This window comes from Scyliorhinus torazame, chromosome 1 (genome assembly GCF_047496885.1).
Source record: "Scyliorhinus torazame isolate Kashiwa2021f chromosome 1, sScyTor2.1, whole genome shotgun sequence".
NCBI classification, from domain to species: Eukaryota; Metazoa; Chordata; class Chondrichthyes; order Carcharhiniformes; family Scyliorhinidae; genus Scyliorhinus; species Scyliorhinus torazame.
Window position 1 is genome coordinate 134,619,067 of NC_092707.1, and position 16,104 is coordinate 134,635,170.

Consider the following 16,104-nt stretch of genomic DNA (forward strand, 5'->3'; position numbering starts at 1 on the left):
TTCCCCGTTTTATAGTGTGTATGCTCTTGCCTGTGATTGGCTGTGGTGTTGTGTGTGTATTAATTGGTCCGTTGATCTGTCCATCAGTATGTATGTATGTTTGCACCATGATGTTTACCTGAATATTATGACATGTCCCTCATCTTTGCAATTAACTTACTATTGTGGGTTACAATCATCTGTATGATCGATTCCTCGGGTCCCCATCTATATTGCTCTACCTTGCTCTTGCTGCCTATTTTATCGGATCCGGCCATCTCCGACGTTCACTCTCATACACACACACCACTCCTGCGGGGTTCATCTTCCACGGCTCTACCTTCTCGCGATTGTTCCTGCGGCTACTCCTTTCCCACACTAGGTGAGATCTTTCCAACTCTTTCTCCCGTGGTATTTAATCGTACGGGTTTTTACTTCTGACCAGGCACTTCACTTTCCAGAGCAAGTCACTTTCCTTAACAAGTTTTCTTAACTACCTGATGCCACACCCCGGTTTCCCCCAACGATTTTTACTCCACATTGTCCGATTCTTCCTCCGTTTCGTTCTTTGGAATCGCAACATACGGTCGGCCAACGACTAACATGAAATCGCTCTCTAACTATGGGTGGTCGATAAAAGACACTCACCCGATTTGGAGCCACATAGTCACCGGTCATCCTGTGCTGATATCCTGCCCGAGTACGCTAAGTGCCGGAGGGAAGTAAAACTCAGAGTCTGTTCTCGACTATGTGGAGTTGTAAAAGTTGCGTTTATTCGGAATTGCTGTGTGCACACAGGAGAGGCACGTTCTGCTGCTACCCTTTGCTCGCAAAAGTCAGCTCTGATCATAGTCAGAATTACATGCATATAGATTTAGGGTTCTTTCAGATTTACAAGTAGGCATTGACATCATCAATTCGGTCGGAACAATACAAGGCGATCAGTATGCATATTTTCTGGTCCCTTTAATGGAGAAACGATCAGCTAATACAATGCTTCTTTGCAATCTCCTGGATTCTGTTCAACATATTTTCTTTAACACCCCATCCAGAAGTTCAGGGTAATGTGTTTTTATCCCCTGCACTGGGCTGGACAATGAATCCCCTACAGACAGACTGGAGCCATGATTTCTGTGACGTGGGTCCCCTTTCTTATCCTAATGCCCTGTGAGATGATTGAATTATCTCCAGTGCAGGTGACTTTTCTCCAAGGTCTAACATTTTAACCTCTTGTCTGCTGGTTTTTCCCTTGAGCTGTGCTGTTATAATACTTGAGACATCTTTATTATTACTTCCATCAATTCTGACACATATATAGCAATTTCTTCCGCTAACAGCTAGGGATGATAAATTTTGTGGGCAAATTCATTCCCAATTTGGCAGCTAAAACTGCACACCTTGGAGAAACTATAAAGAAAGATACAACACCAGTGGCCCACGAGCCATGAACAAGAACGGCAAGCATTGCAAGTTTAGTTGACCACAGCACCAGACCTGATATTTTTCAACCCAGCAAAAAACACAAAAATCTCAACTGACGCATCAAAGGATGGTTTGGGAGCAATCCTACTCCAACGAGGTCTGGAAGGAAACTGGCTTCCAGTAACATACACATCTAGATAAAATGTCTGATAGGGAACGCAGGTGCACGCAAATTGAAAAGGAAGTCCTCGGGCCGATTAATGGGCTCACGAAGTTCCATGATTATGTATATGGTCTTCCAACGATTGTAGTGGAAACCGACCACAGACCACTGGTCGTTATTATTTTTAAAAATCTTAACGAGATGACCCTGAGGATTCAGCGAATGATCAGGAAGTTGCAACAATATGACTTTGGACTGATTTATACACCGGGTAAGCATCTCATTGTTGCTAATGAACTATCTTGAGCCGCAGCTATAGAAGAAACACACCAGTTGGATGAGGATGTGCAGGTCCAATGTAAACCTGGTCACTGAGTCTCTGCCCATATCTGACAAGTCAAAACTAATTAAAGAACAAACGACCAAAAACACAGTCTTGCAGAAGGTGAGACAACATCGCCATGAAGGATTACCTAAAGGACCCTGCTCAGGCTTTTACAATATACAAGCAGAGTTAAGTGATGTGAATGGATTTTTGCTGCGGAAACAGTAAATTGTGATTCCACCGTCATTGAGGTCAATGATCCTAACAAAACTCCATGAAGGGAACTTGGGGATGGAAAAGTACAAACGTAGAGCCAGGGATGCAGTTTATTGGCCAGGAGATACATTCTAACATTGATATGATGGTGGATAATTGCGAGACCTGTCAAAGGTTTCAACGCAAACAAAGCAAAGAGCCGATACAGATGGGTGAGATAGCCACAACTCCATGGCAGAAGGTTGGTATGGATCTCTTTCACTTGAATGGAAAGGAATACTTTCGGGCCATAGACTACTTTTCCAAATATCCGGAGATAGCACAGCTGTTGAATTCCACTGAGAATGACCTTACCCTATATTCCTTAAGAACCAGTCAACCATATGTTAGAGAGGCAACTGATCTCTCAAAAAAGGAGGCAAAAGGGATTTTACGATAGATCCGCGAAAAGTCTCCAACCATTGCAGCCAGGTGACACGGTCAAACTGGAAGATTCCAAAGGGAATGGATAGTATGAGAATGCAAGGTACTGCGACAAACAGGTCCAAACTCTTGTCTCACCATCACGGATGAAGCTGTTGTCTTAATAAGGAACAGAAGAGCTCTGCTGAAGGTTCGGCAACATTTTGTCCGAAGACAGTTGAAGAAGATACGGTACAGCATACGGAGCCACAACAACAAGATACAGACACAATACAAGAAGAACAACAAGCATCATCCACAACGATGAAGTAACTTCACCAGTTCAGCTGCGACTCAGAAGATCACAAAGCTACGGCGTCAACCTGAGAGACTGAATTTGGGATGAACTGTATATAGTTAAATGTTTTAAATTTATTATGCATATCATATTGGTTTGTACAAACAAAGTCATGAATGTAAATAATTACATTTCCAAAGGGAAGGGAATGTGATGATCTGCATAAAGCAATTCTGTATATAATATTGTACACCACCTCTGGCCAGTAGGTGGCAGTGTAAGTGTGCCATGTGACTCTGTGCCTGAGGGAGTTGGGAGTAAGTCGTGTTGGTGGATAGACGTATTTTGCAGTAGCTCTATTATAGCTAGTTAGTCTTAGTAGTTTTTTATTAATTTATTCCGGTTATCTTTACCATGCACTTGTTACATAATAAATTATTTAAACTAAATGATCTGTAGTGCATCATTCATATCGGTCAGTCTACAGAACATGACAACTGGGACCCAGTTGGGTCCTGGGATCCAGCAGACCTCCAAGTGCTGTCTCGCCTGGGCGTTACTGCCTCCACCTGATGTGCATCTGAAACTGTGTGGTCCTCACCAGAGGCCTGACCATTAACGTTGCCCACCGAGGTGCGTATCTCTGCGCTGGAGGAGGGTGGGGATGACAACTGTGACGCATCTATGGTGGTCATGCTCGTAGCTCTCCTCCGAGGTGTTCTCATGAGATGCGGGGGGTGGATGGAAATCACCTGGGATGGGCCGTCGCCTGGGGGTCCTGCGGGAGAATAGACATATGATTAGTGTGAGGGATAGGTCAGTCTACATGGCATGAACAACTCACATGTGACAGGTCATCCATGTGGGTCCCGGTGGATCCTCACCTCTGCGGCATGCGTTGACCTCTGCTCTGTCCTTGGCCACCCCCATAACCTCCAGGGCCTGTTCCTTGAATGTGGTGAAGATTCTCATGTCTGGTACGGCGCCGCCAGTCTGTGTCCTCTCCTCCTGCAGGGACACAGAGAGGGCATCGTTAGCCACATGCATGGTTCACTGGTTCATTGGGGGAGGGGGTGTAGGAAGGGTTGGGGTGTGTGGTTCAGGTGAGGGTGGGAAGGTTTCGGGGGGGGGGATGGTACAGTGCCACCTCACACATCCGGCCCGTAATAAATCGCTGACCTTCTTGCGGCACTGGAGGCCTGTCCTCCTCGTCAAGCTGTCCGAGCGGACAGCCGCTGCCATTTCATTGCAGGTGGTTCTGGCTGCCCTGTGGCTCACCCTCCGGGACCCTTGGTGGAACAGGACATCCCTCTTGGCTTTGACTGCCTCTAAGAGCCTCCCAAGGTCTGTGTCTCCAAATCTTGGGGCCAGTCGTCTTGGCGCCATGGCTGCGGGATGCGTGGGGTTAACTGTGCAAGAGGTGTTAGCGGGAGGCTGGCAAGCACGGTCCCAGCGAAATGGTTGACGAACCATGATTTGTTGCGTGAAGCCCGTGGGTCCTCCTTAAGTGGACTAATTAATGTTGCATTTGGGTGCCGGCCTCACCAGACTGTGCACCGGGAAGCCCGCGGCAGTTAATGCTCGCTACCACATTTAGAACTTTTTCCAGTGATAGGGCACGATTCACCCAAAACATTTCTAAGTGTCATTTTGAGTGGGTTTGGCGGGGTTTTTTCTGCAGACCTTATTGTGAGGCCTAGACTTGGATTCACCCATGCTTAGAGCACCCATGCTTAGAGCTTATACCAGCCGCATCGCACCTCATTCGGGCGAACAGGGTCACGACGCAGCCGGCTTTTGCTGGGGCAGGCCTCTTCCGGGACCTACCCAGCTCACCATGCCTTGCGAGATCAAACGGGATTTCACAAGATGTCACGGTCTGGATCACCCCATTGTGGGCGGGATCAGGATTTGGGAAATCTAAATAATAGAGTGAATAGCTAGTCTCAGTCCAACATGCAGGTCGCCTGATCTACCCGAGCCATTGTGATCTAACCCCTTTGCCTCAGATACCTTAGGCGAGCGCTGTGCAGTACTAGTCCCCACAAATGGGGACCAGGTGGAATAGCATTCGGGGGGAGTCACCCAGGGGATCGGAGGCTCCCGGGTGGTGGCCCTCTGAGCAGCATGGCACCCTAGCACTGGCAGGGCACTGGTAGTGCCAGGCTGGCATTGTGCCTATGTTGGGGATCGTGCCCGGGTTTTTTTGGGTGGGGGGGGGGGGGGTGAAAGGAGGGAACCTGAGGAGCACTTTTTAGTTCAGTTGGGGCTTTGAAGGGACTCTGGACCGTTTGTAAGTGTGTGGGGTTGGGAGGGGGGTGGAGTCGAGAGATCTGGGCATCCCGATCTCCTGCACTGAGGAGCTCTGGCAAGCAAAGCTGCTCATTGCAGGAAATGGGACTAAGTGTGGCAATGGCAGGGCATTCACCGCTGAGGTTCCGGATTGCAACAAAGTCCTGTTCAATAGCATGGTCTTTATCGGCGCTGCAAGCTCCTGGAAACATCCAGCTAAACACGCTCGACATGAGACTCTGATGCAATTTGGTTAGATCGCGGCCATAGCCACTTTTGTCGGACATGGGGCGTTCCTCCATGGTTTAGCCCACACATAGAAATTGTTCAGCAGTGGGGAACTGAACCGCTGGCAAGACGGCCTCCTCAGAGATATGGGCGCCATTTTGAAAGGGTGCCCCAATCTCTAAGTGAGTTTGAGGGTCCACCACATGCCACACACACAGACAGTGCCACTCCCCGCAGGCATGTGGATTACCCCCACCTGCCAAGTGAGCACACCCCACTACGGGATGCTGAGGGTCTCCCCTTTCAGATTCCCCATCCCCCCCCCTTCAGCGCCCACCCCCTTTCAAGACTTTGCCTTCACTCACCCAACCTTTATGATGCTCCTTCAAACCCCCCTTTCACCCCTCCCATTCTTGATACTCCCCTTCGCCCCCCCCCTTTCATGGACATGTCCAACCTCAGGCCGCGACCCTTTGCAGTGCCAACTTGGCCATTCTGCCAGGGTTCCATGGGGCCTGCCAGGTACTGCCATGTCCCGATCCACCCAGAGGGCTCTAATAGCCTCCGAGACCACCAGAGCAACCGTCAAACTGTTCTCCGCTTGTGGAGACCAGTATCAATCGGCACCCAGGTGAGGCCTCACGGGTGTGGCCAATGACTCCCTGGCGCCAGAAGAATGTGGCCTCAAGTAGGCCGCGCATATTTAAATAAGCCTGATGGAACTTCATCCCAGATAGCGCCAAACACCACGAGTCGGGTGACTTGTGTGAAGTTTTGCACCTGACGCGTAGCCCAATTTGGGCCTCTCCTGCGATGCGCCCGGCCCTCCCAAATTGGTGCGATCGCAACATGCTGGTAGAATCGTGCCCACACAATATTGATCAAATTAGTCAGCATAATTTTAATGTGTGAGAATCTGGATTACTTCCATGCATGTTTTTAGCTCAATTCTTGGTTCTTCTCTGTCCTAGTTTAAAATAATTGATTGCATTTCTGTACTTTCTCACCCCCACAGCTCCCTCATTCGATTATGGCAGCATGCCTCCTCCATTGGATGAAACAAACACTACCATTACTGTCCAGCTGAAGGCGGCACGAGCCCAAGGCACTTCAATCAGGTGAGATCTCCTGACAACAAAAGTGGGACTGTGGAGAGCCAAGAAACCATAAATCACATCACACCCCACAGCGAGGCATGTACTCCGCATAGATTACTATGATGAAACCAAAAGAGAAAATGCTGCAAAATCTCAGCAGGTCTGGCAGCATCTGTCGGGGGAGAAAAGAGCTAACATTTCGAGTCCAGATAAACCTTTGTCAGCTTTGAGATTTTACAGTATTTTCTCTTTTGGTTTCAATTCCAGCATCCGCAGTAATTTGCTTTTACCATCATGAAGATTGCAAAAGACTGGAGAAGCTGCTTGCTAGGTGAATTGGACATTCTGAATTTTCCCTCAGTGTAACCAAACAGGCGCCTGAGTGGGCGACTAGGGGATCTTCACAGTAACTTCATTGCAGTATTAATATAAGCCTACTTGTGACACTAAGAAAGATTATTATTATTACATCTTTCGCCTTTGATTTCTCACTGGGAGACTTCAGTGAAATCATGAAGGGAGGAAATATACCATGGGCAGCACGGTAGCATAGCAGTTGCTTCACAGCTCCAGGGTCCCAGATTCGATTCCCGGCTGGGTCACTGTCTGCAGAGTCTGCACATTCTCCCAGTGTCTGCGTGGGTTTCCTCTGGATGCACCGGTTTCCTCCCACAGTCCAAAGATGTGTGGGTTAGGTGGATTGGCCATGCTAAATTGCCCTTTGTGTCCAAAAAATGTTAAGTGGGGGTTACTGGGTTACGGGATAAGTAGATATGTGGGCTTCAGTACGATGCTCTTTGTAAGGGCCGGTGCAGACCGGATGGGCCGAATGACCTCCTTCTGCACTGTAGATTCTATGATTCTATGAAATATAAAGATAATGGACGGGATTCTCCAGTCCAGCAGTGTGTTTCTCCGTGGCACGCTGTTCACTTGGCGGCAGCATTCTATCTTCCCGTCGCTTGTGGCGACACAGTAGCTCAGTGGTCAGCAATGTTGTTTTACAGCACCAGGGTCCCAGGTTTGATTCCCGTTTGGGTCATTGTCTGTGCGGCGTCTGCACATTCTCCCTGTGTCTGCGTGGGTTTCCTCCGGATGCTCCGGTTTCCTCCCACAAGTCCCGAAAGACGTGCTGTTAGGTAATTTGGACATTCTGAATTCTCCCACTGTGTACCCGAACAGGTGCCGGAATATGGCGACTAGTTCTTTTTCATAGTAACTTCATTACAGTGTTAATGTAAGCCTACTTGTGACAATATAGATTATTCTTATTATTATTGTTAATGGGATCTCCCATTGAAGCCACCACATACTGCCGGGAAACCCACGGGCGGGGGTGCGCGGCCAGCAGGAAAAGGGAATCCCAACGACCGAAGAATTCTGGCAATTATTGAATTAGCATATCATGCACTATTAGGTATCACACTGAGAAAGGCTATGCTACCAACTGGCCTGTTGTACAAAACATTGATAAATGTATGCATCGATTGCGGGAGGATGGGGCTGTGGGGAGAGGGTGGGTGTTGGAGATTTGCATTGAATGCTGCCAATAGCAGCCATGTAAGCACATTCAAAAAGCGCATGATTATAATTCCACTATACATAACAACTATAGCAACTTCACATTGTCCTTGCCATGGTGGACTATTTTCTCAGAATGATCTTTTTGCTTCCACTTATGTATGTTGTTTTACAAGTTAATCAATTATTTGATACCTAACAGCACGTCTTTCGGGACTTATGGAGGGAAACCGGAGCACCCGGAGGAAACCCACTCAGACACAGGGAGAACGTGCAGACTGCACACAGACAGTGACCCAAGTGTGAAGTAACACGCTCACAATTCCCCCTTAAACAATGCTAATCAATGCAGTGGCTCAAGTAACCCTTACCTGCCTGCCTTACTCCCACTCAAACAACAAAAAACCCATCTCAGCTCCCAATCCACAGTTATATACAGTTAGCACTTAGGAATACCTCCTGTGCAGAGGTGTTTTCTGAGATTGTTCTGAAGAAAAGACCTGGGGCGGAATTCTCCCCCCCCCCCCCCCAAAATGGGTCGGAGAATCGGCGGCGGGCCGCGCAGATCGCGCCACGCCGCCCCGATGCCGGGACGCAATACGGGGTATGCGATGACTCTCCGCCCAGGGCCGGTGCGCCGATTCTCTGGCCCGGATGGGCCGAGGGGTCGTCACCAAAAAGCCGAGTTCCGCCGGCGCCGTTCTAACATCCTCTGAGCCGGCGGAACCTCGGTGATGAAGGGTCCGGGTGCAGTCTGTGGGGGGAGAGGGGGGGTCTGAACCCGGTGGGGCCTTCATAGTGGCCTGGCCCGTGATCGGGGCCCACCGATCGACGGGCCAGCCTCTCAGCACCCCGGCCTCCTTTCCTCCGCGCCGGCTCCTGTAGCCCTGCGCCATTTGGCGTTGGGGCCGGCGCGGGGAAGAATCCCACTGCGCATGCGCTAGTTGCCGTCAGCCCAACTGCGCATGCGCAGACCCCGCCACGCCGGGATCGGCGGCTGGAGCGGCGTGGGCCGCTCCAGAATCATGCTACCCTACTGTGGGCCACAGAATGGGGTCCCGGAACGGGTGCCGACGCCGGAGTAAACACTCCTGTTTTTACACCGCCGTCGGCACTTAGCCGCCCGATGGGAGAATTCAGCCCCTGAATCCTGTCAGAACCATGCAGAAGCTCTGGTTGTATTTCTTCAGAAGATGCTCATCTGCCTGTTTCAGCTCGCCTTCTAATCAGACAATTCTGAACTGCTTGTAAAGTAACTACTAATCTGTCTTCAGACACATCTTTAACTGAACTGCAGTGAGAGCAAACTGCTTGGCATCTGCTCACAGCTCTATCCAAAACTCAATAAACTGTTTTTCTGCAAAATGCCTGATACCTTGGCTCCACTCAATAATTACACCATCTTACTTGGCTGAAATCTAACGAACGTCGCAGAGAACCTCCCTTAATCAAAACAAAACTGCATTGGCCCAAGCTTTTTACGATGCCTTCATTGCACCCCTGGCTTGCAAAATATATTTGCCTTTTGAACCAAGATTTGTGTTACAAATATCACTAACCCAAGCTTTTAACCCTTACTGCACCAAACATACAAGAAAATATATCTGAAATTCCTACATTCATTACAGTGAGATTCATCCAGTCTCTGCTCACTGGCTCCTGCAATGTCACCCTTCAGTAAAGGGGAACAGTGTCATTCACGGTCCTGAAATGTAAGGTGTGTAACTGGGCATTCCAGATCATCATAATGCGCTACATAAAAATGTTTTCTCTAATGTTGACTCTGGTTCCATTAACTTAAATCTGTGCCTTTTGTTAACTGACCCTTTTGCCACAGGTAACTGTTTCTCGTTATTTACTGACCCTTTTGCCACAGGTAACTGTTTCTCTCTGTGATGTTAGATTTCAGCCAAGTAAGATGGTGTAATTACTGAGTGGGGCCACGGTATCAGACATTTTGCAGAAAAACAGTTTCGTTGAGTTTTGGATAGAGCTGTGAGCAGATGTCAAGCATATTGCTCTCACTGAGTTCAGTTAAAGATATGTTTCTCCTTATTTGTTCTATCAAAACCCTTCTTAACCTCCAAGAGAACAACACCAGCTTCTCCAGTCTCTCCATATAACATCTTAGAAAAGAAAGTTGCAGCATTTTTAATTCTAATTGTTTTCAACATAACTTGTGCATACAACTTTATTATTAATTATCAATCTTGATTGTTGTTTTTGGTGTTTAAAGTGTTTACCAGGTTGTTGTGGAAGAGGACAAGATATGTAAAGCGAAACAAGAAACTGGAACACAAGAGTGCTTTCCTTTCCCCATTAGATATGAGGAGGCTGCGATTAAAGGTGTGCCACATTACTACAGTGCGGAAATCCCACCCAGCAGCCTCCCAAAACCCATACCTTTCACTGTTGGAGACAACAATACCTACAATGGTTACTGGAATGCGCCACTGGAACCCAAGAAGGACTACTGCATCTACTTTCAAGCAATGAGCACATTTAAAGAGGTTAGTGTATAGTGATTGCAATTAACAATTAAAATCCCAGCCATTAGTTCAGCAGCGATGATAGTGGTTCTGAACGAAGCTGACCTGCACCCCTTTCTGTGACAGGTTACTCTTGACATTGTCGCTGTAGCACTTCCTTGCTCCATGTACCTCTGTGTACAGGGTCATTAAAGCTTTTCACGCTGTTCCCATTCTTGAAACATGCCCAAACCATTGCATCCATTTTTCGGGACCATCTGTATAAGCATTGTTTCTTGTAAAAACGTATTCTTATGAATAATTATACAGTGATTAATAAAGGATATTGCAGAGCTGCTGGGGTGGAAAAGCTGAGAGCAATACAACTAGGGGTTAAGGTGATGCCATAAACGATGAGAGCAAAGGTGTGTTTACAGATGTTACATAGAATTTCTAGCACTGGCTATTCAGCCCAACCAGTTTATACTGATATTTCTGCACTGCAAGGGGCTATTTCATCGAACCTTATCAATATAACTTTATATTCCTCTGTAATCTAGCTTCCTTTTAAAAATCTGACTCATTCGAAGTACAATTCTACACATCCAATTTTGTCTTTCATTCAGGGGATTCTCTGCAACTGAGTGAAAGAAGACAAAACTCTGTCTGAATTTCATATCATATGGTATCATAGAATGTGATTGCAGCACAGAAGGAGACCATTCAACCCATTAAGCCTGTGCAAGAGCAATTTTGCTAGTCACACTCACTTTCCCTCTAACTATGCAATTCTTTTCTTTGCATGCTTATCCACTTTCATTTTGAGAGCCTCGAGTGAATCGATCCCCACCACCTTCTTGCGAAGTGCATTCTAAATCATAACCACTTGCCGCTGAAGAAAAGGTGTGGTGAATTCTTCACTGGCAGGATTCTCCGTTCTTCCGGCATTGCACCCCCACAGTCAGATTGCCTGGTGGCTTGGGGTGGCTACAATGGGAAGTCCCATTGGTCAGTGGCGGGAATGGAGAATCCCGCTGTCAGCGATGGCATGCCCCAAGAAACATGTGGTTGGGGAGGTGGAGATTGTACCGTGTTGTACCTCATGTCACCATTGATTCTTTTGCCATTTACCTTAAATTGGTGTATTCTCGTTGTCAACCCTTCCATCAATTGGGACAGTTTCTCTCTCTAATCTATGTCTTTTTTTCAATAAATTTGGAGGACCCAATTCTTTTTTTTCCAATTAAGAGGCAATTTAGCGTGGCCAATCCACCTATTCTGCACATCTTTGGGTTGTGGGGGTGGGTCCCACGCAGACGTAGGGAGAATGTGCAAACTCCACATGGACAGTGACCTGAGGCTTGGATCAAACCAGGGTCCTCCGTGCCGTGAGGCAGCAGTGCTTACCTGGCACCCTGGCTTTGCTGATGCTACCCAGGCACCCTGGCACTGCCAGGCTAGTGTTGCCAATCTGGAATTTTTCCCACAAGGGTTTGGGCCTGGGGGTGCCCAGCACAGGTGCTGGCTAGGCCCAAGGACCCCTTTATAGGTGAATTGGGGTATGGAAGGAGTTTTGGAGTTGTCGTGGGGGTCGAGAGATCGGGTGCCATTTAAAAATTGCGACCTGATTTCCTCCCACACCGAGTAGTTCCAGTGATCGGAGCTTCTCGGTTCAGGGAACAGGACTAAGTGCGGCCTTGGCCATGCGTTCCCCGCTGAGGCCCCCCATCTATCCAAATGGTCATTCGAAAGTATGATATTTCTCGGCTCTCCGAGCGCTGGGAAACACCCAGATAATCGTACACTGTAGCGCACAAAGACTCCGTGAGACGAATAGAGTGAAGTCGATGAGGCTTTATTAAGCGTGTCTGTTCCCCCGCAGCTCGATAGTAAACTGGCCTGCGGGGGAAGACTCCGGCTTCTTATACTCCGCCTTCAGGGCGGAGCTGGAGGTCAACGGCCAACCAGGACCCGGGATCTGTCAGCCAATGACATTAGGGCTTCCAGTCCCACATGACCCCCAATACATACTACCACATTCACCCCTTGTCAAAAATGAACCCGGCGGAGTGATGCTTCGTATGGTGGTAAGGGTTTACAGGGCTGGTCCTGGGAGGACAAAACATTCACATGGCAATACAGTATTGGACAATTTTGTCCTGTTGCAACTATTTACAGCGGGTATAGGAAGAAAAGCAAAATGTTCTTGTGAACAGTCCATATTTGTTTTACATCGACGCCACGAGTCGGTCGGGCGGTCTGGTCGTCCGTGTCGATCGCCTCGGCCCCGGCGGTGGTGGTGGTGCTTGTACCAGTGTTGTCGCCTCCAGGAGCCGTACGGTTTCAGCTCGGGTTTGATTCTTGGTCGGTGCTGAGGGGAGGGGAACCGATCCTCCTGGGAAGGGGGCGGTCGCGGGGTGCGGCGGTGTCAGGAAGGGGGGGGGTTGGGTTGATGGTGTCGGGGGTGTGTGCGTGTTGTCGGGGGGGTGTGCGCGTGTTGCCGGCGGGCGCCAGATCCCGCAGGGAGACCGTGTCCTGTCGGCCGTCGGGGTACTCCACGTAGGCGTACTGGGGGTTCGCGTGGAGGAGGTGAACCCTTTCGACCAACGGGTCCGCCTTATGTGCCCGCACATGCTTTCGGAGCAGGATGGGTCCTGGGGCCGCCAGCCAGGTCGGCAGTGACGTTCCAGAGGAGGACCTCCTAGGGAAGACAAGGAGACGCTCATGAGGCGTTTGATTAGTGCTCGTACATAATAACGACCGGATGGAATGGAGAGCGTCCGGGCGGACCTCCTGCCACCGTGAAACTGGGAGATCCCTGGACCGTAGGGCCAGTAGGACGGCCTTCGAGACCGTGCCATTCTCCCTTTCTACTTGCCCGTTCCCACAGGGGTTGTAGCTGGTCGTCCTGCTTGAGGCTATGCCCTTGCTGAGCAGGAACTGGCGCAGCTCGTCGCTCATGAAAGAGGACCCCCTGTCGCTGTGGACGTATGCGGGGTAACCGAACAGTGTGAAGATGCTGTTCAGGGCTTTAATGACTGTGGCCGCGGTCATGTCAGAACAGGGAATGGCAAAAGGGAAGCGGGAGTATTCGTCCACTACATTAAGAAAATATGCGTTGCGGTCGGTGGAGGGGAGGGGCCCTTTGAAATCGAGACTGAGGTGTTCAAAGGGGCGGGAAGCCTTAATCAGGTGCGCTCCATCTGGCCTGAAAAAATGCGGCTTGCATTCCGCGCAGATGTGGCAGTCCCTTGTGACTGTACGGACCTCCTCTAAAGGGTATGGGAGATTGCGGGACTTGATGAAGTGGTAAAACCGAGTGACCCCCGGGTGGCAGAGGTCCTCGTGGAGGGTTTGGAGGCGGTTAATTTGTGCGTTGGCACATGTGCCGCGGGATAGGGCATCGGACGGCTCGTTCAGCTTTCCGGGACGATACAAAATCTCATAGTTGAAGGTGGAGAGCTCGATCCTCCACCTTAAGATTTTGTCGTTTTTGATTTTGCCCCGCTGTGCACTATCGAACATGAAGGCTACCGACCGTTGGTCCGTGAGGAGAGTGAATCTCCTGCCGGCCAGGTAATGCCTCCAATGTCGCACAGCTTCCACTATGGCTTGGGCTTCCTTTTCTACTGAAGAGTGGCGGATTTCTGAGGCGTGGAGGGTCCGGGAGAAAAAGGCCACGGGTCTGCCCGCTTGGTTAAGGGTGGCCGCTAGAGCTACGTCGGAGGCGTCGCTCTCGACCTGGAAGGGGAGGGACTCGTCGATGGCGCGCATCGTGGCCTTTGCGATATCCGCTTTGATGCGGCTGAAGGCCTGGCAAGCCTCTGTCGACAGAGGGAAGGTCGTGGTCTGTATTAGGGGGCGGGCCTTGTCTGCGTACTGGGGGACCCACTGGGCGTAGTACGAAAAGAACCCCAAGCAGCGTTTCAGGGCTTTTGGGCAGTGCGGGAGGGGAAATTCCATGAGTGCGCGCATACGTTCGGGGTCGGGGCCTATTATCCCATTGCGCACTACGTAGCCCAGAATGGCTAGCCGGTCGGTGCTAAAAACGCACTTGTTCTCGTTGTACGTGAGGTTCAAGGCTTTGGCGGTCTGGAGGAATTTTTGGAGGTTGGCGTCGTGGTCCTGCTGATCGTGGCCGCAGATGGTTACATTGTCGAGATACGGGAACGTGGCCCGCAACCCATGTTGATCAACCATTCGGTCCATCTCCCGTTGGAAGACCGAGACCCCATTTGTGACGCCAAAAGGGACCCGTAGGAAATGGTATAATCGCCCGTCTGCCTCGAAGGCTGTGCACTTGCGGTCACTTGGGCGGATGGGGAGCTGATGGTAGGCGGACTTGAGGTCCACGGTGGAGAAGACTTTATATTGGGCAATCCGATTGACCATGTCGGATATGCGGGGGAGAGGGTACGCGTCTAGTTGTGTGTACCTGTTGATGGTCTGGCTATAGTCAATGACCATCCTTTGTTTCTCCCCTGTCTTCACTACTACCACCTGCGCTCTCCAGGGACTATTGCTGGCCTGGATTATGCCCTCCTTTAGTAGCCGCTGGACTTCGGACCGAATGAAGGTCCGGTCCTGGGCGCTGTACCATCTGCTCCTAGTGGCGATGGGTTTGCAATCCGGGGTGAGATTCGCAAACTAGGACGGGGGTTGCACCTTGAGGGTTGCGAGGCCGCAGATAGTGAGTGGGGGTATGGGGCCGCCGAATTTGAACGTAAGGATCTGTAGATTGCATTGGAAATCTAATCCCAGCAAGGTGGGGGCACAGAGTTGGGGAAGGAAGTTTAGTTTGTAGTTTTTGAACTCCCTCCCCTGCACTGTTAGGGTAACTATGCAGAATCCCTGGATCTGTACGGAGTGGGATCCTGCAGCTAGGCAAATCTTTTGTGCGCTGGGATAGGTGGCCAAGGAACAGCGTCTTACCGTGTCGGGGTGTATAAAGCTTTCCGTGCTCCCGGAGTCGACTAGGCATGGCGTCTCGTGGCCGTTTATTAGGACCGTTGTCGTCGTCGTCTGTAGTGTCCGGGGCCGAGCTTGATCGAGCGTAATCGACGCGAGCCGTGGTTGTAGTAGTGGAGTGGGGTCCGTTGTTGCCATCCAAGATGGCGTCGGGGATGAACAAAATGGCCGCCTCCATACATCGCACGTGGCTGGGGGGTCACAAGATGGCGGCGGGGGTGGACAAAATGGCCGCACCATGCGTCGTACAGGTCTGGGGTGGTCCAAGATGGCGGCGTCCCTCCTCCCCTCGTGGTGGCCGGGACCCAAAATGGCGGCGTCTGCGGGTCGCACGTGGTGTGCTGGGGAGCGCTAGGACCGCGAGCGCTAGGACCGCGCAGAGCTCCCTCACCGGGCACAGCGGTGGTCGGGGCCCAAGTCGGCGGCGCTGGCGGGTCAGGCGTGGGGCCGCGAGTGCTAGGACCGCGTGGAGCTCCCTCACCGGGGACAGCGGTGGTCGGGGCCCAAGTAGGTGGCGCCGGCGGGTCAGGCGTGGGGCGCGGGGTGGGGGTTAGGGTGGCGTTAGGGACGCGGAAAACTCCCTCCTCTCCGTGGAGAGTGTTGGCCGGGACCCAAAGCGGTAGCGCCGGCGGCGGGTCATACATGGGCTGCGGGGAGGGGGGTTGGGGAGCGTAGGCGGCGTGCAGGGCTCCCAGTTCTCCCGGGACCGCGGTGGTCGGGACCCA

At 50.6% G+C, this 16,104-nt stretch overlaps 1 protein-coding gene across 1 annotated transcript in view; it reads left to right on the forward strand.

The window, feature by feature from the left end:
- Positions 1 to 16,104, forward strand: part of LOC140417302 (receptor-type tyrosine-protein phosphatase U-like) — a 1,277,635-nt gene that overhangs the window by 756,798 nt on the left and 504,733 nt on the right. Inside the window, exons 12-13 of the mRNA XM_072501194.1 lie at positions 6,341 to 6,443; positions 10,180 to 10,453. Of these exons, the coding sequence (XP_072357295.1) occupies positions 6,341 to 6,443; positions 10,180 to 10,453 (377 nt within the window). The remainder of the gene's footprint in view (positions 1 to 6,340; positions 6,444 to 10,179; positions 10,454 to 16,104) is intronic.